This window comes from Erythrolamprus reginae, chromosome Z (assembly GCF_031021105.1).
Source record: "Erythrolamprus reginae isolate rEryReg1 chromosome Z, rEryReg1.hap1, whole genome shotgun sequence".
NCBI classification, from domain to species: Eukaryota; Metazoa; Chordata; class Lepidosauria; order Squamata; family Dipsadidae; genus Erythrolamprus; species Erythrolamprus reginae.
In genome coordinates this window covers 61,546,116-61,570,714 of record NC_091963.1, presented here as the reverse complement: position 1 = coordinate 61,570,714, position 24,599 = coordinate 61,546,116, and the positions used below count along the sequence as shown (strand labels likewise).

The following is a 24,599-nucleotide window of genomic DNA, read 5'->3' as shown; positions in this document are numbered from 1 at the left end:
GTTTGGCTGTCAATACCTGTCTCTTCTGAATCCTTTTTTATACCTCATTTAAATTTGTAAATAAGTCCATCAATCTATATTTATATTTTGTGTCCCCAATTCTTCCCTGCTTGCCAAATGGGTCTAGAATCTCTTTGTATTTAATTGTTTTAGTTATCTCAATAGTATTTGGGTAAATTAAAGCCTCCATAGTTAACAGCCAATTTGGATTTTTCAAATAGTGTTTTTATCTAATTTCTTTCCATATGTTTAATAAAGAATTTCTAATTAAATGGCTATTGAAATATTTCTGTTTTTATCACCAATGTCCCAGAGGTATGCATGCCATCCCTTTTCCAAATCATGTCCTTCTAATTGTAAAATACATTTACTTTTCAAATTAATCCATTCCTTTATCTATGATAGGGAGGCAGTCTTTCAATCTGTTAGTCCAAAGCCAGCCCTGCTCTTAACATCTTGTATATCAGATAATCTTATCCTCGGTTTCTTCCTTTGCCAAATAAATTTGGGGATCATTTTGTTTAATTCTGTAAAGAATTTTGAATCTAATTTTATGGGAATAGTTTGAAATAGAAAAAGAAATTTTGGAAGTATGCTCATCTTAATGATCAATATTCTTCCTATCTATTTTTGTTTGATTTATCAATTTTATATAATTGCCTTTTTTTATTGATGAGCATTTATTGGTTAAATTTATCCCTAAGTATATAATTTTCTTTGAACTTTTAAATCAAAATCTCAAATGCCTGTTTTGCCAATTTAATACTAGGGTAGTATTTTTGTTGATCTAATAAATTTAAGTCATGTTTAAAGCTCATCAATGATTCATATATTTTCTCCTCTCCTGGAGATTTTTGAAGTTTAATTTCTAATTGTTTTATATTTTTAGTTAATTAATTTCGTCTGTCATTTTTTAATTTTTTTTTTCTAATTGTACAGGCTCCAGTAGTACCTCTAATATAGGCTTTAAGGGTGTCCAAAAGATTTTGCAGTGTAGTTGGTTGTTTCTGATTTTCTTCTAAAAATTGTTCAATTGATTTTGTGGGGGGGTTTTATATGTTCCTCTTCCTGTAATATACAGTATTTGGGTTACGTTTCCACCTTGCCTTTTTATTTTTGGTCCCTTTCCAGGTCACAATCAAAGGATTGTGATCTGCCAAGTATAAGTGGCTATTTCTACTGAATCTATGTTTTGTGACATTTCATTATTAGCACAAATCATATCAATTCTTGAATATGATTTATGGGGTACTGAGTAAAATGTATATTGTTTCTCTTTCAGATGCAGGGTTCTCCATAAATCTATTAGTTTTAATTGTTACACCATATCTTTAAATGTATTTGGTAATGAGTTACATTTAATATCTTTTCTTTTCCCTGTTGTATAGTATTTATTTATATAAACTAGCCCATTATAATCATATATTGTTATATTCCAATATTACTAATTTTCCATGTATTTTCTTGTAGAATTATTTCTGCTTTGTATTGGGAACATAAATATTAATCAAAAGTAGATTCCTCTCACTTATTCTAATCTCCATGATTAAGTATCTTCCTTTTGGATCTGCGTACATTTCTTTTGTTCCTGTTTTAATATTTTAAGACAAAGCAGCATAATTTAAATTCCAGTCTTAAAGCCTCTACAATTTAAATGTGTTTTTTAAAAAATGATAAAAATTACTGATAACTAATATTTGAAATTATAGCTACAAAAGGTAGGTATGCGCTAAACCTGCTCTGCTCTGGTTGGTTTTAATTGTGACAAAATGAATACGGGGACCTATATGGATAAATAAATTATTATATAGACTGAGAAAAAGTTTAGAATTGGATATTTTTATTATTTATTTATTTATTGGATTTGCATGCCACCCCTCTCCAAGGACTTTTATATGTATCCTTTGAACATTAATCTATTTATTTGTGAGCACACAAATATTTGCATGGGGCAACAATATAATATACTTAAATATTCTAAGAATTACCAAAGTATGTGTACTTACAGGTCCTGTGCAAGTTAAATATGGTTCAGTTGAATTTTGCACAAGGCATTCTGAATGGCACTGAAAGCACTCAGAATTTTGTTCATATTCTCGAGGCATTCTAAAACAGACAGAAAAAGAAATATGTCATTTATTTATATATGTATGTCTCATACCTTTCAAGATATTTTTACTAAAGCAATTTCTAAAATGTTTACTTTAAAATGCAAGCAAATTTAAAGGAAACAGCAACATGTTGGACCCTTCTTTTACTTTTTCTGACTTCCTTCTATTACAATTACTCCTTTCTTAAAATGCAATTTTTTGAAAAATCATAAGCTATTATTACTTGCCTTTGGGTAAGGACAGATCTTTGGCATGATGAATCAAACCATTGCAAACTACATTAAAATATTTTGATTGTTAATTGACTTCCTTAAAAATTATATCTTCTGCATTTAAGTGGATTCTCAATATATAATGTGTCCATCAACTGTTAAAAGTCTCAGAACATACAAGTTGCACAAACACCATAGTAAGACAATTTAAGTCTGTCTGTCTGTCTGTCTGTCTGTCTGTCTGTCTGTCTGTCTGTCTGTCTGTCTGTCTGTCTGTCTGTCTGTCTGTCTGTCTGTCTATCTATCTATCTATCTATCTATCTATCTATCTATCTATCTATCTATCTCCTGAAATAAGGGAGACTATCCTAGTGTCCCTTAATTTTAAAATTTAGCAAAAACATGTGACACACACACGCATACATATATTCCAATATGTCAGCACTAAGAAAGCATATTATTCAAATTTAGACAAGCAAGAAATTCTGACCATGTCATAACTATTAAAATGAAGGTACATTATTTAAAAAAGTTATATTCATTGTAGGGAAATATTAGAGAGATGCATTTCCAGGTAAATTTGCAATATTAGAAATATTCATTGATATTTTTACTGTATTCATTGGACATTGCTGAACACTTTATGGTTTCATTTTGGTAATCCTGTGACTAATATAAAATCATTTTATTCAAAGAGAATTCTGATGATATGGTATAGTTTATATTAAGGGTTTTGACAATCAGACAATACATAAGTTCAAGGAGAGTGAGCTCATAATACATATATTTATAAAACTATGAATAACACAATTATGCTAAAATCGCTTTGGTTTCCATCATTTTTGGATTAATTTGGGGATTAAATCTAAAATTAGGTTTCATGTAGTAGCAGTGGCCTAAATACACACAAAAAGTTAAAATGTTCTATCTGTTAGAGAATCTCATCTCTGAAACCATTAAATAAATGATTAAATCATGAAAACTGAGACAGGTGCCTTAAACATAGAAACATAGAAGAACTATAACAACTATAAACTTTAGTATTTACTAAATTGTATCTATAATTTGATGCAAAATTTGATATTTAAATCAACACAATATATCTGGAAACATATATGTGAAATATAACATCTGCCTTTAAGTAAAGTCATTTAAAAAGTTTCATATTGTGCATTCGTTTTGTTTTTCCTCAATTGATTACTTAATTTTGGAAACTCTAGCAGAAGGAAAACAAACATATATATATCAGAATCTCTATCATAGTTATTAGCTTGAATGACTACAATCTTTTGAAATAAAAAATCTGCACAACTCAGCTAGTGGGTTTTTGGGGAGGCATGTTTTTTGATAACACCAACAAGATAAGTTGTCCTGTAAAACCTTTTAAAACTGAAGAACGGTATTTAGAGGATTCACCTAGAAGATCTTAGATTGCACTATATTTTGCAGAGTGATCTTTTGATGGTCATTGTTGCAGAAAATATCCAATAATATATTTATATATATACAGTGGTACCTCATGATACGAACCCCTCGTCATACGATATGAACCCAGGGTTCGGAATTTTTTTGCCTCTTCTTACGAACATTTTTCACCTTACGAACCTGCCGCTGCCACTGGGATGCTCCACCTCCAGACTTTCCTTGCAAGCCAAGCGCCAGTTTTTGCGATCCTGGGATCCCCTGAGGCTCCCCTCCATGGGAAACCCCACCTCCAGACTTCCACAAAAATGCAATGCTGTAGGGAAATCCCAGGAGGGTAATCCCAGGATCGAAAAAACGGGCAGAGTAGGGGGGACAAAAACAGGAAGAAAAGACGCATGGAACTCAAGGGAGGAGAAAGGTGTGGGGGAGATGAGGAGAGTGGGGTGGGAAAAAACAGGAAGAAAAGACTCATGGAGCTCAAGGAAGGAGAAAGGTGTGGGGGAGATGTGCAGAGTGGGGTGGGAAAAAACGGGAAGAAAAGACACATGGAGCTCTAGAGGGGAGAAAGGTGTGGGGGAGATGAGGAGAGTGGGGTAAGCAAAAACGGGAGGGACCCATGGAGATCAAGAGAGGAGAAAGGTGTGGGGAAAATGATCAGGACAGGGTGAGCAAAAACGGGAGGGACCCATGGAGATCAAGAGAGGAGAAAGGTGTGGGGAAAATGATCAGGACAGGGTGAGCAAAAACGGGAGGGACCCATGGAAATCAAGAGAGGAGAAAGGTGTGGGAAAATGATCAGGACAGGGTGAGCAAAAATGGGAGGGAAAGACCCATGGAGCTCAAGAGAGGCTCTTTTCACCTTTCTTCGTTGGGACTGCCACCTCTTGCCACCTCTCGCTGTCACTCCCCCCACTCCTTCGCCTTAGCTTCGTCTGCCGGCATCTTTTTTTTAAAAAAAGCCTTAATCTTTTGGATTTTCCTAATGGGCTTGCACGGATTATTGGCTTTTTCATTGATTCCTAGGGGAAACATTGTTTCATCTTACGAGCTTTTCACCTTATGAACCTCCTCCCGGAACCAATTAAGTTCGTAAGATGAGGTATTACTGTATAATATAAATAATATATTTTTATGATCCAAAATATATTTTTATGATCCATTGCATTATGATCCAAAATGACTTTGTCATGCAAACCTAATCCTGTTTTCTGAGGTGAAATTTCACTTGAATTTAATAAGATGTTTTATTTAGGAAAAGTATTTCAAAATCTTACTAAACATCTTCTCACATAAGCATTATTGTAGAATTGAAAGGATTTCATTCTTCATTACATAGGATGTTTGAAACTCTTACCCTTGATAAATATTACAATGTTTTACACATTCCTGTTGGCGGATAAAATAACGGCAAGAAAAGCATTGGAAGGGCCCCAGACCCCAGCAGCCTATGTTTGAGCAGAAGGGATGGCAAACTTGTCCTGTAGCAGCTGAAAGAAAGAACCAAGTATTATCAGAAAGGAGAAATGTGCATGAAAGAAACATGTTATTTAAACAATTACAGTTTCTGAACAGCTAAAATCCAAGCAGTTGCCTAAATCCAGAAAAATCAACCATCTAGGAAACAGTGACAATTGTATCAGTATAGCAATAGCATCTAGGTTTATGTATTACCCCACGGTGCTTTCCAGCACTTTGTGGGCAGTTTACAATGTCAGTATCATTTGCACATTGTCTCTAATAATCTGGGTCGTCATTTTACCAATCTCAGAAGGATGGAAGGTGTTTGTCCTCTTAAAATTCAGTTAGTTCCCAGTACAAATACAATAAGACTATTGACCAATCATCCTTGCATCATAGCCCATTCTGCGAACTACATTTTTATTTTATTTATTTATTTATTTGTCAAAATAAATAAATTCATGTAGAAATACATGTAAAAATAAAATTATGAGTTCAATATCTCATAACTGCTTAACTCTAAAAATATTGTTTTTGGAGCTGTAATGATGCAGTGCTTTGAAGGCAGAGTTGTTATAACTCCAACCATAGTCAGGAGTTTGAGGCTAATGGATAAAAGGCTGACTCAGCCTTCCATCCTACTGAGGTTGGTAAAATGAGGACACAGATTGTTGGGGCAACATGCTGACTCTGTAAACCATATAGATAGTGCTGTAAAGCACTATGGAGTGGTATGTAAATCTAAGTGTTATTTCAATTGCAATTGCTTTTTAGTCTCTACTTCCCTGCCATAGTTAGGTCATAATTAATCAGTTAATCTGATGAACTTGGTATTTACCAGAAAATAAAACTAAAGATGGTTTAATAAACCAAATGCAAATACCTGCTTAGTGAAACTAGAGAAAAGGTAAAGAGGAAATGTAATTCTGAGTTTTCATAGTAATTTTTATTCATACATTTCATATAGCTGAAGGGAAGGTTCAAAACCCATTTTGCTTTCATCAGTAAGTTAATGAGTTAATACAAAGCAATAACACTTAGACTTATATAAATTCCTCTGTTGCTTTTCAGCATTCTCTGGATAGTTTACAATGTCAACATATTTTCTCCAACAATCAGGCTCCTCATTTTACTGAACTTGAAAAGATGAAAGGCTGATTCAACTTTGAGTCCCATCAGTATCAAACTTTAGGCTGTGGGTTGTTTGCCAGCAATACTGCAGTTCGACCACTGCACCATCAAGGCTCCTTGGGATAACGATGGCATCTTACTGTATATGACATTATCTGTAAATATACTCCACAAAAAAAATAAAGGGAACACTCAAATAACACATCTGAATGAATAAAATATTCTCATTGAATACTTTGTTCTGTAGAAAGTTGAATGTGCCCAACAGCATGTGAAATTGATTGTCAATCAGTGTTGCTTCCTAAGTGGACAATTTGATTTCACAGAAGTTTGATTTACTTGCTGTTATATTGTGTTGTTTAAGTGTTCCCTTTATTTTTTTGAGCAGTGTATTTTGAACTAACTTGTTTTGGCAATGCATGTAAAAAAACGTACACTGCTTTTCAAAATTTCACACAACCTCAAATTTCTTTTCAAATCTAGTTTTATCAAAAAAATTAATTGCATGTATTGTAGACCATATATTTATCATCATCAACCATTGTGTATCTTCTCAAGGATGAAAGCCGTTTCTGCATGTTTCCAACCAGTACAATCTTTTTGGGGGGAGGGGGCATTAATATTTTTTTATTTTTTCCCCTCATAAACACATACAATGTCATATACCAGAGATGGCAAACCTATGGCATGGGTGCCACAGGTGACATGCAGAGCCGTAGATGCTGGCATGTGAATCGTTGCCCTAGCTCACCTCCAATGTACATTTGTGTGCCAACCAGCTGATTTTTGGCTCACACAGAGGCTCTGGAAGGGCATTTTTGGCTTCCAGGGAGCCTCCACAGGGATAGGGGAGGGCCTTTTTTATCCTCGCCCAGCTCCAGGAAAGCCTTTGGAGCCTCGGGAGGGTGAAACGTGAGCCTATTGGGCCCACCAGAAGTTGGGAAACCGTCTGTTTCCAGCCTCCAGAGGGTCTGTTTTTGCCCTCCCCAGGTATTGAATTATGGGTGTGATAGCATGCGCACATATGCATGATAACATGCGCACATGCTCTTTCGGCACCTCAGGAAAAAAAGGTTCGCCATCACTGTCATATATCTTCAATTTTCAATACACTGCAATAATTTTCCAATTATTTTCTGTACATATCATCCAACATGCCTCCATTACTTTTATTACTTGGGTGGTCAAATATAGAATTTTTCAATTGAATATTCTTATTCAAATTTATAACACTGTTAGCTGTTATAACTCATCAACTGCTTTCACTCATCTATTAAATTTAGGCCATAGTAATTATTTTCAATTGTCATTCATCCTTATTTATTTCATAAACGTTTCTTAACCCTTATCTTATACTAATTGCCCTTTAAAAAAATTTACTTGTTCTTAAACATTAATTATCCATATATATCATCTGAATCCTACAAAATATTATCATAACTGTATTTCGTAAGAATTTGAAAACTTATTTATGCCGTCAGGCTTGAGGTAATTAGACCCCAGCCTCTGGCCACTGAATGCTTAGTATGCTTGGTTTGTATTGAATGAATGACACTTGATAGTTAGTCTTTTATAATGTCTTAAATTAACTATTTATATTAATTGGATCAAATTGTATTTTGTACACTGTTTCATTGTTGATATGCTATGAGCTGCCCCGAGTCCACAGAGAGGGGCGGCATGCAAATCCAATGAATGAATGAATGAATGAATGAATGAATGAATGAATGAATGAATGAATGAATAAATAAATAACAATAATATTACTGGGAAAAGAAAAAAAAGACCAAATTATATCAATTCCATAAACATAAATCAACTTGGTTTGTATCATTACATATTCATAATATACTCAGCTTAAAAATACATTATTTGTTTCTTAATTAAGATATAATACTCAAATATCAATCTGCCTAATCAGTACAAATTTCTTTTCAAAAATATTTAATGACATGTTTCCAACTTATCCACCATTCTATCTATTCTCACACTGTTTTTATATTTATTTTATTTATTTATTTATTTTGTCCAATACACAATGAGGGTTTTAGTGGGTAGATATATATATATATATACATAATAAAATACATGATGAAGGTTGTAGAGGAGATACTCATAATAAAATATATCTAAAAAAGAATAGAAAAGAAGATATAGTAATAGAACATATCAATGAAAGAATAGAAGAAGAGATATAGGAATAGAAGAAAGGTATAGGAGATATAGGAGAGCAATAGGACAGGGGACGGAAGGCACTGTAGTGCACTTGCACTCACCCTTACTGACCTCTTAGGAATCTGGATAGGTCAACCATAGATAATCTAAGGGTAAATTGTTGGGGGTTTGGGGATGACACTATGGAGTCCAGTAATGAGTTCCATGCTTTGACAACTCGGTTACTGAAGTCATATTTTTTACAGTCAAGTTTGGAGCGGTTAATATTAAGTTTAAATCTGTTGTGCGCTCTTGTGTTGGTGTGGTTGAAGCTGAAGTAGTTGCTGACAGGCAGGACGTTGCAGCATATGATCTTGTGGGCAATACTTAGATCTTGTTTAAGGCGTTTTAGTTCTAGGCTTTCTAGGCCCAGGATTGAAAGTCTAGTCTCGTAGGGTATTCTGTTTTGAGTGGAGGAGTCAAGGGCTCTTCTGGTGAAGTATCTTTGGACATTTTCAAGGGTGTTGATGTCTGAGATGCAATATTGGTTCCAAACGGATGAGCTGTATTCAAGGATGGGTCTGGCAAAAGTTTTGTAAGCTCTGGTAAGTAGTGTGAGATTGCCAGAGGAGAAGCTACGTAGGATTAGGTTTACAACTCTTGATATTATACACTGTTTTTTATATTACCCTACTCTAATTGTATTTTCATTGCAAACCAGTGTAATCATCTTTCCTGAACTATTTATATATTTTCACTGTAAACCCAGTGAAATAATCTTCTCTAATCTATTTATATTTTCCAGTGTATATGCAATCTCATCACCATGTAATCTTTTCTCACTCCATTTATTTCATTATTATTATTATAATAACTCAATATTTCATTATCATCAATAAGTTCATTATATATAGTTTTTATATAAATTTACTAAAGAAATCTTTACTCTATTTGTTCATTTTTAAACCTTTTAAAACTTTTATCATTAATTTATCATAATCTGTATTCTTTTATATTTTATGTTTAGTATGTATGTGTTGTTTGGTTTTAAATGATGGGGTTTTATATGTTTTTTCTCTTTTAATATTAGATTTGTTCCACTGTAACATTGTTTTTATTATTGTTGTGAGCTGCCCCGAGTCTTCGGAGAGGAGACATACAAATCTAACTCTTTAGTTCATTCTCCTTCTTTCCCCCTTTCCTTTCTTTCTATTACAATTCCCAGAATATTGACAAGATAAAGAAAAAACCCCCAATATAATGTAATGCAACGATATAATATAGTGACAGTATAGTTCAAAATTACGATTAACCATAAAATGATGGGACGATGGGACAAGGTAAGATGATATATGGCAAATAGAATCCGAGACCAAGTTACAAGGAATAAATTGGAATCACTCTATAATATGTAAACAGATACTTTGCTCTTGAGTTAAAATGGTATATACAAGAAACCCCCCCTGTAATCAGAGTGAAACAGGAAGAGAATAGTGGAACAGGATGACTGAAATTGACTTATAGTTCAGTCCCAAAGATGGGAAAGAAGAAGTATTTGATATGGGCTATAAGATGGAGGCAAAAGAGTTGTGGGACGGCAAAAGAGTTGTGGGACATTGTTGAAACCCCCCCCACACACACAATTACTTACAGCAGCAGAGAAGAAAGCTAATAAGGCTATGACTTATATTGTTCTAAGTCTCCAAGATGAACAATTTATGGCAGCGGCAAGTATAAAGTCAGCTAAAGAGCTTTGGCAAAAATTGAGATCCATCCATGTGAATGAATCTGCTTGCAATGTGGTACAGTTATCGAGAAAACTGTTTAGGGCTTGTATGCAGCCAGGGGACACTATGGAAGAGCGTTTGGTAAAAATGCAATCTTTATTTCTGGAACTACATCAGAGGGGAATTGCCTTTCCTGAATCACAAAATACTCTTCTTGTTTAGATGAGTTTAGAACAGTTGAGATGAGAGCTGGAACACTATTTCAGGTATATTTGAGAGCAAGCCAGAAGGAGAGCTGAATTTAGAAAGCTTAAGGTCCTGCTTGCTAAATGAGTTTGAGAAAAGAAAAGGTCGCTATTCCCAAATGAAGTCTCTGAGGGCAGAATCAGCCAACTGTTAGTGGAACTTGCAACAAATTGCTTGCATTGCCTAGGGAACACCAGCCAGAAGAAGGAATTTCCAGGAGAGATTTTGTTTGCAGAAAGTCAAACATTTGCAGAAAGATTTTGCATGCAGAAAAAGCACACTAGAGGACCACATCACAGTTGCAAAGGCTTGCAACAAAGAAAGCAATGCAAAGTGGTTAATAGACAGTGGTACGAGTCAAACTATTGCAAATAACTCTAATTTGTTTTACAGATTTTCTCCACAGGATGCGGTAACAATATTATAAAATAATTAAAATCACTTATTCAATCTAGAAACCTTATCCTTTTAATTTCTTAACATTCTACTATATATATATTCAATTTAATAAATTCAGATACTTTTAAATTTATTCATATATAATTTTAAAACTATTTTTTAAGATTCCGCCATTTATACACTTTGTCCCATATTTTGTAAAATTCTGTTTCCGCTTGATTGTTCAAACGTCTTGTCATCATATCTAATTCTGCACATTCCATGATTTTTTAAAATACTTCATCTTTTGGTATTTCCCTTTCTTTCCATTTCTACGCAAATGTAATCCTTGCCACAACTAAAATGTGAATTATTAAATAATATATTTCTTTTTTATATTTCATATCTGAGATACCTAGTAGGAAGAATTCAGGAGTCTTTCTAATCTTCTCGTTCGTTATTTCCTTTAACCATTTCTTTACTTTATTCCAATAATTCTTGGCTTCAAGGCAAGTCCACCATGTATGAAAGTATGTGCCAATTTCTTTTTTACATTTCCAACAGGTGGGAGAAACATTAGGAAACATTTTGGAAATCCTATATGGTGGGAGATGCCATCTATAAAACATCTTAATTTGATTTTATTTAAAAGAAATTGATTTTGTTATTTTACAATTATATACCCATACCTTTTCCCATGTTTCCAGATTTATTTCTTTTCCAAAACTTTTGCACCAACTGATCATATTGTCTTTCAATATCCAACCTATCGTTCTATAGTTTATTAAATATTTATATACCTTTCCAATTAGTTTCCCTTGATTTTGAGTTAACAATTTACCCAATATATTATTTTCTTTTTTGAAAATATAAGTTTTGATATCATTTTGATATCTAGAACTAATCTGCTCATACTGCCACCAATCCAAATCAATACCTATCTCTTGTAATTCTTGTTTAGTTCTTAATTTTAATTGATTATCCAATAAGTCCCTATATTTCCATATCTTCGCATCTTTAAAAAGATCGGGTGCGAAATGGCCTCAATTGGTGAGATCCATTCTGGCATTACTAAAAAATGATTTTTCTTTATTTCATTCCAAACATCAATCAGTGCTTTTCTGATAATATTACTTCTAAAATATGAATGGGTTTTCAACTTTTCATACCATATAAAGGCGTGCCAGCCTAACATTAAATCACGGCCTTCTAGATTGAGTAATCTTTGGTTTTCAAGAGTTAACCATTCTTTTATCCATGTTAGTTAGGGCAGTAGCTTGGTAATATAATTTCAAATTTGGGAGGCCTCTTTCTTTACGGTCTTCTAGTGAATTTTGTTTTATTCTTGGTTTCTTGTCTTGCCATATAATTTTTTTTGTCATACTATTTAACTCTGGTCCGGGATTGATTGGGATAACTTGAAAAAGGAATAACATTTTAGGGTGGATATTCATTTTAATTGTAGAAATTCTTCCAACTAGTGATAATTGCAAATTATTCCAAATGTCCAAATCCTTTTTAATCTGTCCTAACAATTTTGTGTAATTGTCATTTTTTAAAGATATGGCTTTGGAGGTCATCCATATGCCTAAGTATTTCACCTTTTTTGTGACTTTCATATTTGTTAAATTTTCTAAATATTTTCTCTGTGTCTCTGTCATATTTTTTGTTAATATCTGTGTCTTTTTCTTTATTTTTTTTCAAACCTGTGACTTTCCTGTATTCTTTTAAATTTATTAACCTTAAAATTGATGTTGAAGCAACTTCTATAATAAAAACTACATCATCAGCAAAAGCTTGTACTTTATAAATTTCTTTTTTAATCTTCAATCCTTTTATTTCCCTTTCTGCTCTTATTTTTATCAATAAAACTTCTAATGTTAAGATAAATAATAATGGTGATATTGGGCAACCTTGTCTCACTCCTCTTTGTATTGCTAATTTTTCTGTTTCTTCACTATTTATTATAATTTTAGCTAATTGTTCAGAATATATAGCATCTATTATATTAAAGAATTTGGTTCCTACCTCCATCTTATTCAATTGTATTTTCATAAAATTCCAATCTACATTGTCGAACGCCTTTTTAGCGTCTAAAAATATAAGTGACATTTGTTTATCTGGATGTTGCTCATAATATTCTAACATATTTACTATTGTTCTTAGATTATTTTTTATTTGTCTTCCTGGTAAAAATCTGTTTTGGTCTCCATGTATTATTCCATTTATAATATTTTTAAACCTAATAGAAAAATTGATATAAAAATTTTATAATCCACATTTAACAGTGATATTGGTCTATAATTTTCAACTTTTTCCTTCTCAGTTCCCGCTTTATGTATTAAAGTTATTAAAGTTTCTGACCATGTTTTGGGTAGTTTACCATCTGCTGTTATTTGGTTATATATTTCTAAAATATTTGAGAAAAGTATTTCAATGTCCAACTTATAAAATTCTGCAGGTATCGCAACTGGACCCGTCACTTTGTTATTTTTCTGATTTTTAATAGATTGTCTTAATTCTATTTCTGTAATAGGTTTGTTTAATCTTTGTTGTTGAACTTCGGTTAAGACTGGTAAATCTATAGTCCTTAAATAATCAAAAATTGAGTCTTCCTTTATTTCTTCTTTCTCATATAGTTTCCTGTAAAATTCTAATGCTATTTCCTTTTTTCCTTCTGTTCTATGTCTTATTATGCCTTTACTGTCTGTTAATTTTTTAATAATTTTATTTTTCCTCTCTTTCCTAAGTTTATATGCCAACCATCTTCCTGGTTTATTTGCGTGTTCAAAATATTCCTGTTTTGCTCTTTTTATTTTTTCTACCATTGATTCGTGTTCTGTCAACCTTAATTTATGTTTTATTACTTCTCTCTGATTTTTAACTTTATCATCGTATTTGTTTTTTTGCATTTCAGATTCTATTTTTTTCAATTCTTCCTCAAATTCTTGATGTTGTATTTTCTTCTCTTTATTTATTTTTTGCCAGGAAGGAAATTGTTAACCCATGTATATGCGCCTTTGTTGTATCCCAAAGATTTTGTGGGGTGGTGTCATTATTTTTATTTATTTTTTAAAAAACCTCTAATTCTTTCTCTATCCATTTTTTATACTCGGGATCCTTTACTATATTTCTATTCATCGACCAGTTATTTGTTTTTCTTTTACCCTTCCAATATATAACTAAGGGATTATGATCGGCCCAGCTATTAGTTTCAATCTCAATATCTCTAATCTTTTCCATTGTATGTGCTAGGGCCCAGGCCATATCTATCCTAGACCAGGTTTTATGTGGGTTGGAATAAAAAGTATATTGTTTATTATTTAAGTGATATTCACGCCATATATCTTTTAATAATAATTCTGTGCGCATTTTCCAAAATGTCGCGGGTAAAATCACCCTTTTTTTCTTCTCTTTTTCCCCCCTGTGTAATCCATTTGGTTATCTGAGATTGCATTAAAATCTCCTATTATTATCATATTTTCTATTGACAATTCATTTATTTTGTCATGCAAGTCTTTATAAAATTGTTTTTGGTTGTCATTTGGTGCATAAATTGAGACAATTACGAGAGGGTTTTTTTCTAAATCCAATTGTACCATTAAGTTTCTGCCTTCACTATCACTATATATTTGTTTGGATTCAATTATTTCATCAATATACATTGCCACTCCTCTTTTCTTTTGATTTGCCAAACTAGTACAGTAATACCTCATGATACGAACATAATTGGTTCCAAGACGAAGTTCGTAAGGTGAAAAGTTCATAAGATGAAACAATGTATCCCATAGGAATCAATGGGAAAGTGAATAATACATGCAAGCATTATACGTGGAGGGGGGGGAAAGTTTTCGCTGATGGCAAAGGAGAATCCCGGCGCTTCAGCTTCAGACAAGGCTCCCTTGACAAGATGCCCCCTTCCTTCTCCTCCTCTGGAGCCTGTGGGGACAGTCACATGCTCCCCCTTTTCTCCCCAGACAAGGAAGTGGCGCCCAATTGAAGTAATGATCCGGAGTCCTAATCCGGCCGCTGCTACTCCTCCCTCTAATCCTGAGCAGCCCCGTCTAGCAGAAACCGTTCTGAGTCCTCTTCGCCCTTCCTGCCCATTGGAAAGAGAAAGAGAAGGAGAAAGAGAGGAAGGGAAAAAGAGAGGTGTGTGTGTGTGTGTGTGTGAGAGAGAGAGAGAGTGTGTGTGTGTGTGTGAGAGAGTGCGTGTGTCTGACTGCCTCTCCTTGGCAATGACACCAGAAGCTGCCTGTCGGCTGTGCTGGGCTCACCCCCTGGACGCGGCTTTGCCTGAGGACGAGAGAGCAGCTGAGGGACTGGTGAACACGGGTTTCTTTATTTCTCCCCCCTTCAACCTTCTCCTCAGAGGCTTCCTCCCATATGTGCCTCACGCAGCTTCACAGCCTCGTGTTTCCCTGGAGGAGTTTGTGTGTGGATGGGAGGGGGGCTTTCCTGTCTTTCCCGGAGCTGTTCACCCCCCTCCGACTGAGCGTGTTTTCATGGTGTGCTGGGCCGACAATGAGCTGGCCCTCACGAAACCCGGGTGGGGGCTTTCTTTCTTTCTCTTTCTATCTATCTATCTATCTATCTATCTATCTATCTATCTATCTATCTATCATCTTTCTTTCTTTCTAACTATCTATCCATCCATTATCTCTCTCTCTCTCTCTCTTTTTTCTATCTGTCTGTCTGTCTATCTATCTATCCATCTATCCATCCATCTATCCACTATCTATCTATCTATCTATCTATCTATCCATCCATCCATCTATCCATTATCTATCTATCTATCTATCTATCTATCTATCCATCTATCAATTATCTATCTATCTATCCATCTATCCATTATCTATCTATCCATCCATCCATTCATCAACCCACCCACCCATCCATTTATCCATCCATTTATCCATCCATCCATTTATCCATCCATCCAGGCTTGCCTGAGAAGAAAACTGAAACAGTTGCCAGTCCTGGATACGTAACGAAAATTGGGGGGGGGGGGACTTTCACCTAGGCAGCTTCAGCTATCATTGCAAAGGAGAGGCAGCCCGGCTGCCGAAGATTAAACTGTTTCTATTCCGTTCTAAGGCAAGCCTCTGGATCAATGAATGGATGGGTGGGTGGGTGGGTGGATAGATAGGTAGGTGATGGATAGATGGAAAGATAGATAGATAGATAGATAGATAGATAGATAGATAGATACAGTAGATTATGGATGGATGGATAGATGGATGGATAGATGGATAGATTTATTTATTTATTTATTTATTATTTGGATTTGTATGCCGCCCCTCTCCGAAGACTCGGGGAGGCTCACAACAAGTGAAACAAATCATAATAATCCAATTAATTAAAATATTTAAAGATTTAAAAACCCCATATACTAACAGACACACACACAAGCATACCATGTATAAATTAAACGTGCCCAGGGAGAGATGTTTAATTTCCCCATGCCTGACGGCTGGATAGATAGATAGATAGATAGATGATGGATGGATGGATGGATGGATGGATGGATAGATGATGGATGGATGGATAGATAGATGATGGATGGATGGATAGATGATAGATGGATGGATGGATGGATGGATGGATAGATATATAGATATATGATAGATAGATAGATAGATAGATAGATAGATACAGTATTGCCTCCCTCCCCAGCGCTTCGCCCAGAGAGACAGGGATTGTGAAGGGGCAGGGTGGGGTAGAGAACGGGAGGCTCAGGATTCCTTAAAGGGGCAGCGCTGGCAACTTTTCTTTTTAGCGCTGGGGAGAAGCAGAAGGGCCAGCTTGCCTCCCTCCCCAGCGCTTCGCCCAGGGAGACAGGGACGGCGAAGGGGCGGGGGGAGGGCAGCGGCGCCCAGCGGAGTGCCATTTTGGGATCTCCAGTGGGTTCGTAAGGTGAAAAAAGCTCGTAAGAAGAGGCAAAAATTTTCTGAACCTCGGGTTCGTATCTCAAAGTGTTCGTATCATGAGGGGTTCGTATCATGAGGTACCATTGTATATAATTTCCACAATTTTGAATTGTTAAGAAGACTTCTCTTGGATTTTTTAATATGAACTTCTTGTAAAATGTTTATTTGTGCTTTTTGTTTCTTGAGTTTAGCCAATATTTGATTTCTTTTCTTTGGATTATTCAAACCATTAACATTGACTGAAAAGATTTTCAAGTCGTGTGACATCTTTATTTATAATATTTTTTGGTTTCTTTCGGTTCACGCAGTCTAGTATCTAAGACCAATTCTTGTTGGACCTGTGGTTGTTTCTTTTTAACTTCTTGTGTTTCTCCCCTTTCCTTACGGTGGCCCCCCTTTCTTCTTCTTTATCCTTGAGTTCTATCTGAAGTTGATCAATCTTGTCCAGTCCACTTTGTGCGAAAAAAGCTCTTGCTTGGTCCACACTCTCTATCTTGATTTTCATTGCTTGCCAAGTCAAGGTGAGGCCTTCCGGTACCAACTATCGAAAGACAATGTTCTTTTTAATTAATACACTTGTGAGGAAGTAATATTCTCTTCTGCTTTCTCTTACCCTCTTAGGAACTTGTTTCAAAATTGTGATATCTTTCCCTTTGTATTTCCAGGTCTGATTTCTTGCCTGTTTTAAGATATCATCTTTGATTATTCTTCTTGCAAACCTAATGTGTACTTCTCTTGGTAAGTTGTGCCGTCTTACATATCCTGTTTGGACTCTGTAAACTTCATCTATTTCTCTTATCAGTTTTCCTGGATCAGCTTGTAAAATTTCGCCTATTATTTCTGCCATTTTTGCCGATAAGTCTTCATCTCTTTCTTCCTCTATATTTTGAAATCTCAAGCCATGTGATGTGGATTGGAGTTCAAGATTGGTTATTGCTTCATCAAAGCTTCTGCAGGCTGCATAATTATGTTCTTCATATTCTTCTGCCTTCTGTTGCTTTTATTCTTTTTTCGTTCTCTTGTAAATTTTGTTGTATTACTTTCATATTTCCGTCCATTTCACTCATACTCCCTTTAACTTTGCCAATTTTAGTTTTAAGTTCACCGATCTTTTTTTTTAATCTCTGTTTTCAGAGTGCCCATCTCGTTTTTCATCTCTTGCTTCTGGGTGAAGCTCAACCATGGCCGTTCCACGAAGGAAGTCAAAAGAATCCTAAGGAAGTCTGCAAAGAGACAGATCAGCAGAGAAAAAGAAGATAACAAAGCACCTACAAGGTAATCTTTTGGTATTTGATACTTATAAGTGAAAAGAGAAGATCTTGAAGCAATAGGCGATTTATAAATAAAGTTTATATTCTGAAGTGAAATCCATCCGCAAAGGAGGAAAACGGCCGGATCTACTTGCCTTTGTTAAATTGCTTGTTTTCGAAGGGAAAAAAAGAAAAGAGCGACAATTTTATATTTTGTATTTTATGGTTTATAATTGGATATTATATAGTGTTTTTGAATCTTTAAGACTATTTTTATTTTCAAAAGAAATTTTTTCAAATACTTGGACTGACAAATAAATAATTGGATGAATTTTCCTACTTGGACTATTTTAGAATGAATTGAAATAAATGAATTATAAATTCCTTCTTAATGAATTTTTACCGTGTTGGATTAAATTTTTGAACCCCTTTTTTATTCTTGTTTGAACTTGGAATTAGTTTACAATCAAAGAAATAAAGAGGAAAACGTTGGAGGTATTCATTAGAGCAGCGTTTCCCAACTGGTGTGCCGCGGCACACTAGTGTGCCGCGAGACATGGCCAGGTGTGCCGCCAAGCTTCAGCTGGGCGGGGCGCTGCCGGTACTTCCGTCCTGGGGCTCCCGCTCGCAGCTGTCCCCCGCCTCCTGCTCGATGCCGCGGTTTTCGGCGCTCTCCTGCTGGGCCCCAAAGAAGGAAGGCAGGAAGAAGGAGAGCTCCATTCTTCGCACCTTTTTCCTGCCTTCCTTCTTTGGGGCCCAGCAGGAGAGCGCCGAAAACTGCGGCATCGAGCAGGAAACGGGGGACAGCTGCGAGCGGGAGCCTCAGGACGGAAGTACCGGCAGCGCCCCGCCCAGCTGGAGCTTCTCTGGCGTCAACAGCAAGTGTCCGATGGGAGCGGGGGGGGGGGGGGGTTTTGCCGCAGCGGCCGCAGGCAGTCGTGGGGAGATGGCGGCGGCGAGAGGGATCGCTCTCTCTCTCTCTCTCAGCTGACTGCAAGCGGGAGCCCTGACGGTGGCGGTTGGACGTGCTGCTGGACGTCGTACATGCTGGCGCTGCGTGCCTGGCATATACGGTGTCCAGCACCACGTCCAGCTGCCGCCGTCAGGGCTCCCGCTTGCAGTCAGCTGAGAGAGAGAGAGAAAGAAAGAGAGACATATAAGAGAGGCAGAAAGAGAGACATAGCAAGAGAGGCAGAGAAAGAGAGACAGAGCAAGAAAGAGAGACAGCAAGAGAGGCAGAGAAAGAGAGAGAGAGAAAGAGAAAGAAAGAGAGACATAGCAAGAGAGACAGAGAGAAAGAGAGAGAAAGAAAGAGAGATAGCAAGAGAGGCAAAGAGAAAGAAAGAGACATATAGCAAGACAGTGAAAGAGAGAGAGAGAGCAAGAGAGAGAGAAAAAAGCAAGAAAGAGATAGCAAGAGAGACAGAGAGAGAGAGCAAGGGAGAGAGAAAGACATAGAGGAAGGGAAGGAGGGAGAGAGAAAGAGAGCAAAAAAGAAAGGAAGAAAGAAAGAAAGAGGGATGGAGAGAGAGAAAGAAGGGAAGGAAGGAAAAGAGAGAAAGAGGGAGAAATAGAGCGAAAGGGAGGAAGAGAGAGGGTTTTTTTGTCCAAACTTTTCTTTAGCCCGCCCCCCCCCCGCCCCCCCCCCTTTCAGTGTTCCCCAGGATTTTGAAAATATGAATAATGTGCCGCGGCTCAAAAAAGGTTGGGAAACACTGCATTAGAGGACTATTTTTTTTGACACCAGAAGCATAAGGATCATAAAAAAGAAAGGAAGAAGGATTAGATTTATTTTCACCTGAACTTTATTTTGGACTTTATAAGTATTTCACTTGATTTTTGCTTTGGATTTTTCACTTTTGGATTTTCATTTTGCAATATAACTGTTTTAAATAATTTTCCTTGCTTGGATCTTTAATATTTTTTCCTTTTTTCTCTGGAAATTAGACTTTGGCCTTACTCTGGGAATTAACATATTGGAAAAAAACCCACTTAAATCTAACCTTCTCTAACTTTTTCTTTATTTTCTTTTTTTTAATTAAGAAAACATTTTTACATTTTTACATATTTTTACTCCTTTTGATATTTTTACTCTTTCTTTTTTCGATATAATAAGTTTTTAAATTTTAAATTCCCCTTTACTTTTTATATTTTTTTCTTTTTTTAATATATATTCTTTTGGATTAAATAACTTTAATATTTTTCTTATTTTTTTTCTTCTCTATCAAATTAAATTAGATATATAAAATGTACTAGAAACTTTGTTTTTCCCCTTCCTATACCTGGTGCCCCCCTACCTTAACAAATACAGTATATTACCCATTCAATATCTAAGTGATTGATTTTTCTTTTCTTTTTTCTCGTATTACTAAAATTCCTTCTTCTATTAATTTCTTTTTCTTTCTCTTAAATCTTTCTTGCACATTTTCATTAAATTTAAATTGAACTTAACCCCTTCTATTATAATACATTTTCCACATATCTCCCCTCTCCCTCTTACTCCACATTTTTCATATCTGTATTACAATTGCTCGTTTTTAAAAAATTGCTGAAAATAATTATCTCAACTATAATTATAAGAGATTGTTTTACGAAATTGTATAATAAGGCTTAAACTCTTGAGAAATGAAAGGTTCTTACAGGGCACAAAGTGTGACTTTGGTGACAACAACAACAACTTGAAAACAAACAAGTCCAACTCCCACACCTAAAGTATGTCCAACATCATCTCCGCTACAACAAAGGACAATAACAACAATGATAGCCAAGGAAAAAGAAAAAGAAAAGTCACTTGCAGAACTAAATCTCCAGTCTATTCAAGACACACTAGCAGGTATTCAAGATTTTATGCAGAAGACACAAACTCAGACAAAAACCCAACTAGAAACAAATAAAGAGGAAGTGAAAAAATATTTTGAAGAAATGATCATGCAAATTTTAAGGCTGTGAATTTAATACATGAATATGCAGAAAGAGTCAACTTTAAAAAGTGTGACACTTATTTGGACCGTGCTGTGCATAAAACTTCCAAATCAAAGGCATTTCCTGTGAGCAAGTTTAGCACAAGGCTAACAAAAGGGGCTCTAGAACTGGTACATGTTAACTTCATTGGGCCTATGCAAGCCAGTTTGAAAGGAGCTAAGTAAGCTTTAGTAATAGTTGATGATTATTCCAAATTTGGATTTTGCTATCTTCTTAAGAGCAAAACTGAAGTGCTGCTACAATTTAAGCAGTGGTTAGCTTTTGTGGAAAGAAAATACAAGAGGCAGGTATGTCAATTACAGACTGACAGGGGAACTGAATTCATGTCTGTAAGTTTCCAGCAGTGGCTTAAAGGGCTAGAGATTAATCATAGGCACACTAATTCTTATTCAACCTGTGGGAATGGGGTGGCTAAAGAAGAAATAGGGTATTGCAGACGATGCATTCATTACTAGAGGATGAAGGATTCATTACTAGAGGATTCTGATATGAATAAGGTGCATTGGGCTGAAGCAATACTAACTGCCAATTACTTAATAAATAGATATGGAACTCATCAGTAAATAACACTCCATACACTCTCTTATATGGAAGAAAGCCATCTTTGGTCCATTTAAGGACTTTTGGTAGCATACCTTGCGTGCATATCTCAAAAGCAATAAGAAGGAAAGGCCAACAAAAGGTGAAGAAACTTATATTTGTGGGTTATGAGCCAGGGTCAAAGGGATATTGATTCACTGATGGCAGCAGGAGAGTTGTGATATCAAGATCTGCAAATTTTGCAGAGCAAAACTGGAAACGGGTTGTGCAAATTCACAGTATGTTCAACTTAACAGCAACGATCCATTTAGCGACAATGACCCAATTTATGACAATAATGAATCTAACAATAGTGACTTAATTTCATAGGATATGAATTTCATAGGACTTAATTTTATAGGATATAAAAGTTCAGGGAGAAGATGAAAAGGCAGAAAGGCCTGAAATAGAGGAGTGAGCTTACCACAAAGGTCAGACAATAGTAATAAAGGAGTTCTGTCTGATGGGTACTCAGCAAGTAATATAAAGGTATACAATGTTTGGCACGAACCCAGGAGTTACAAAGAGGTATTAAAACTGCCTATAATTGAACAATTTAAGTGGAAAGAAGCTATGGACAGAGAAATGAAGTCCATGAAGAATCATCAAGTGTTTGAACCTGTATCATTGCCACAAGGAACAAAGGCTGTTGGCTGCAAATGGGTTTATAAAAAAAAGGTATTACCTAATGATGATATTCAATACAAGGCTAGATTGGTAGCACAGGGTATTTCACAAATGAAAAATGTTCATTACAATGAAGTCTTTGCTCCTACAATGAAAGCTGAGAGTATTAGGCTTTCACTTGACATAGCATCAGCCTATAAATACAAAATTTGGCATTTTGACATCATGGCAGCATTTCTTAATGCTGATCTATAGGAAGATATATACATGATGCAGGAACCTACATGATGCAGGAACCTACGAACGAGTCTTCAGAGAGGGGCGGCATATAAATCCAACAAATAAATAAATAAATAAACCTGGGTATGTGGTGTACAAATTAAGAAAGGCAATTTATGGGTTTAAAAAAATCAACCTGAAATTGGAACATGTGTTTAGACACAGCATTAAAGGATATTGGACTCAAAGGTGGTAAAGCAGACAGCTGCATAGGCAAATTGCAAGGTGAAAGTTGTATGATTTTAGCTTTTGTGGATGATCTTTGTTTTATTGCAAAGAATGAATCTCAGTTAGAAGAATTGGAAAGGAAATTTGAGTTGAAGAATCTTGGGGAAATAAATAATTATTTAGGTGTGGAAACACAAAGAACAGAGAAAGGAGGATGCATTCTCAGTCAGAAGAGAAAGATTGAGCAATTGCTAGATAAATTCAATATGAAGGACTGCAACAGTGCTCCCATACCCATAACCATGGGTTTCTATAATGTCCTAAGTGAAGATAGATGCAAGGCTTGTAATCAAGAAGTCTATTACTCAGCAATAGGAAGTTTACTGTATATATTCCAGTGGGAAGGCCTGATATTGTGTGCAGTGAACATATTAAGTTGGTTCAGTGCAGTAGCCATGAAGGTGCACTGGATGGGTATAAAGATGGTTCTTCAATATCTAAAGGGAACCATAGATTTGGGACTAAAAATACAATGCACTAAAGATTTATATTGACAGTGACTTTGTCAATGATGTAAAAACCAGAAAGTCAAATTCTGGAATGATTGTAATGTTTGGTGGGACTTTTGTTGGTTGGAAAACAAACAACAGTTGCTGTCTCTTCTGCAGAGGCAGAATTCATTGCACTGTCAAAACTGTGTTCAGAGGTAACTTGCTACATACAATTGTTAAAGGATCTAAATGTCAAGGTAAATAGTGAGGTTTTTGAAGATAATTTAGCATGCATTAAGATGGCCACTGGTGATGGAATAAATAATAGAAGCAAACACGCAGATATCAAATACAGTGGTACCTCTGCTTAAGAACCAAATTCGTTCCGTGACCAGGTTCTTCAGTAGAAATGTTCTTAAGTAGAAGCAATTTTTCCCATAGGAATCAATGTAAAAGGAAATAAGGAAAAAAAATAAAAGCTCGGAATTTGGGTGGGAGGAGGAGGAGGAAGAAGAGGAGAACAGTCGCTGCCGAAGGAAGAAGGTGAGGGGAGGGGAATCAAAAAAATCTAAAACTTTAAGGCTTAAAAAAAAGAGGGATTCTGAGGTGGCGAGGAAGAGCATGTGCCTCCCATACACTCGGTGTGAGGCTGCCTCCCATATGCTGGCTGCTGCTGCTGCTAACTGCTTCCCATGCTGAAGGGCTCTCCTTTCTTCTCGCTCGCTCACTTTGTAGCCAGAGCCTTTCCTTCACTGTGGTGATTCCTCAGCTGCCCAGAGTGAAGGGAGCGTTTCTTTTCTCTGAGTGCTGGCAGAGGTTTATTCCTTGTCCAAGCACCTCCTTAAGCGCCACTGAAAGGGGGGATTGTGCATGTGCCAAAGGGAATTCTAGGTACTCCACCTCGAGCTCCATAGTAATTTATTATGTAAAGGGAAAACTCTCCCTTAAAAATACTATAAATCCTTCTTGAAGAAGAACAGAGGGGAAAAGAATCCACAGACATCAAAGAGAATCTAAAGATTTACGGTTTTAGGCAAAGATGGAGATTCTTTTGCTATAACAAGGGAGTGATGAAGTGAGTACAATAAATCTTAAAATGGCGGAGGGAGGGGCAGACTCAAGCCTTGCGAAGATCGAAAAAAAGCTGGTTAGATTGTTAGACATTGTTTCAGGATTTGAGCAGAGATTTATTACAGTGGAGTCAACAACTGGAAATTTGGCTTCAAATGTTAAATTGATTAAAAAGGGGGCTGAGTTTTCTGCTGGAAAGATTCAGAAAGTTGAAAAACAAGAGAAGGATCAGGATGAATTAATTAAACAAATGAATTATAGAATTGCTAATTTGGAGGACCATCAAAGGAGAAGAAATTTATGTCTGCATGGGTTCAGATCAGATTTTGCTTCAGGCTCAAATTTAAATGAAGCAGTAACTGCTTGGATTAATAAGCAAG

General features: G+C 35.8%; 1 protein-coding gene across 2 annotated transcripts in view; it reads right to left on the bottom strand.

Moving 5' to 3' along the window:
* EGFR (epidermal growth factor receptor) overlaps positions 1-24,599 on the bottom strand; it is a 337,156-nt gene that overhangs the window by 130,036 nt on the left and 182,521 nt on the right. For both annotated transcript variants that reach the window (XM_070729530.1, XM_070729531.1), the window contains exons 13-14: positions 5,103-5,235; positions 2,007-2,106 (exon numbers count right to left, since the gene is read on the bottom strand). In XM_070729530.1, the coding sequence (XP_070585631.1) occupies positions 2,007-2,106; positions 5,103-5,235 (233 nt within the window). The remainder of the gene's footprint in view (positions 1-2,006; positions 2,107-5,102; positions 5,236-24,599) is intronic.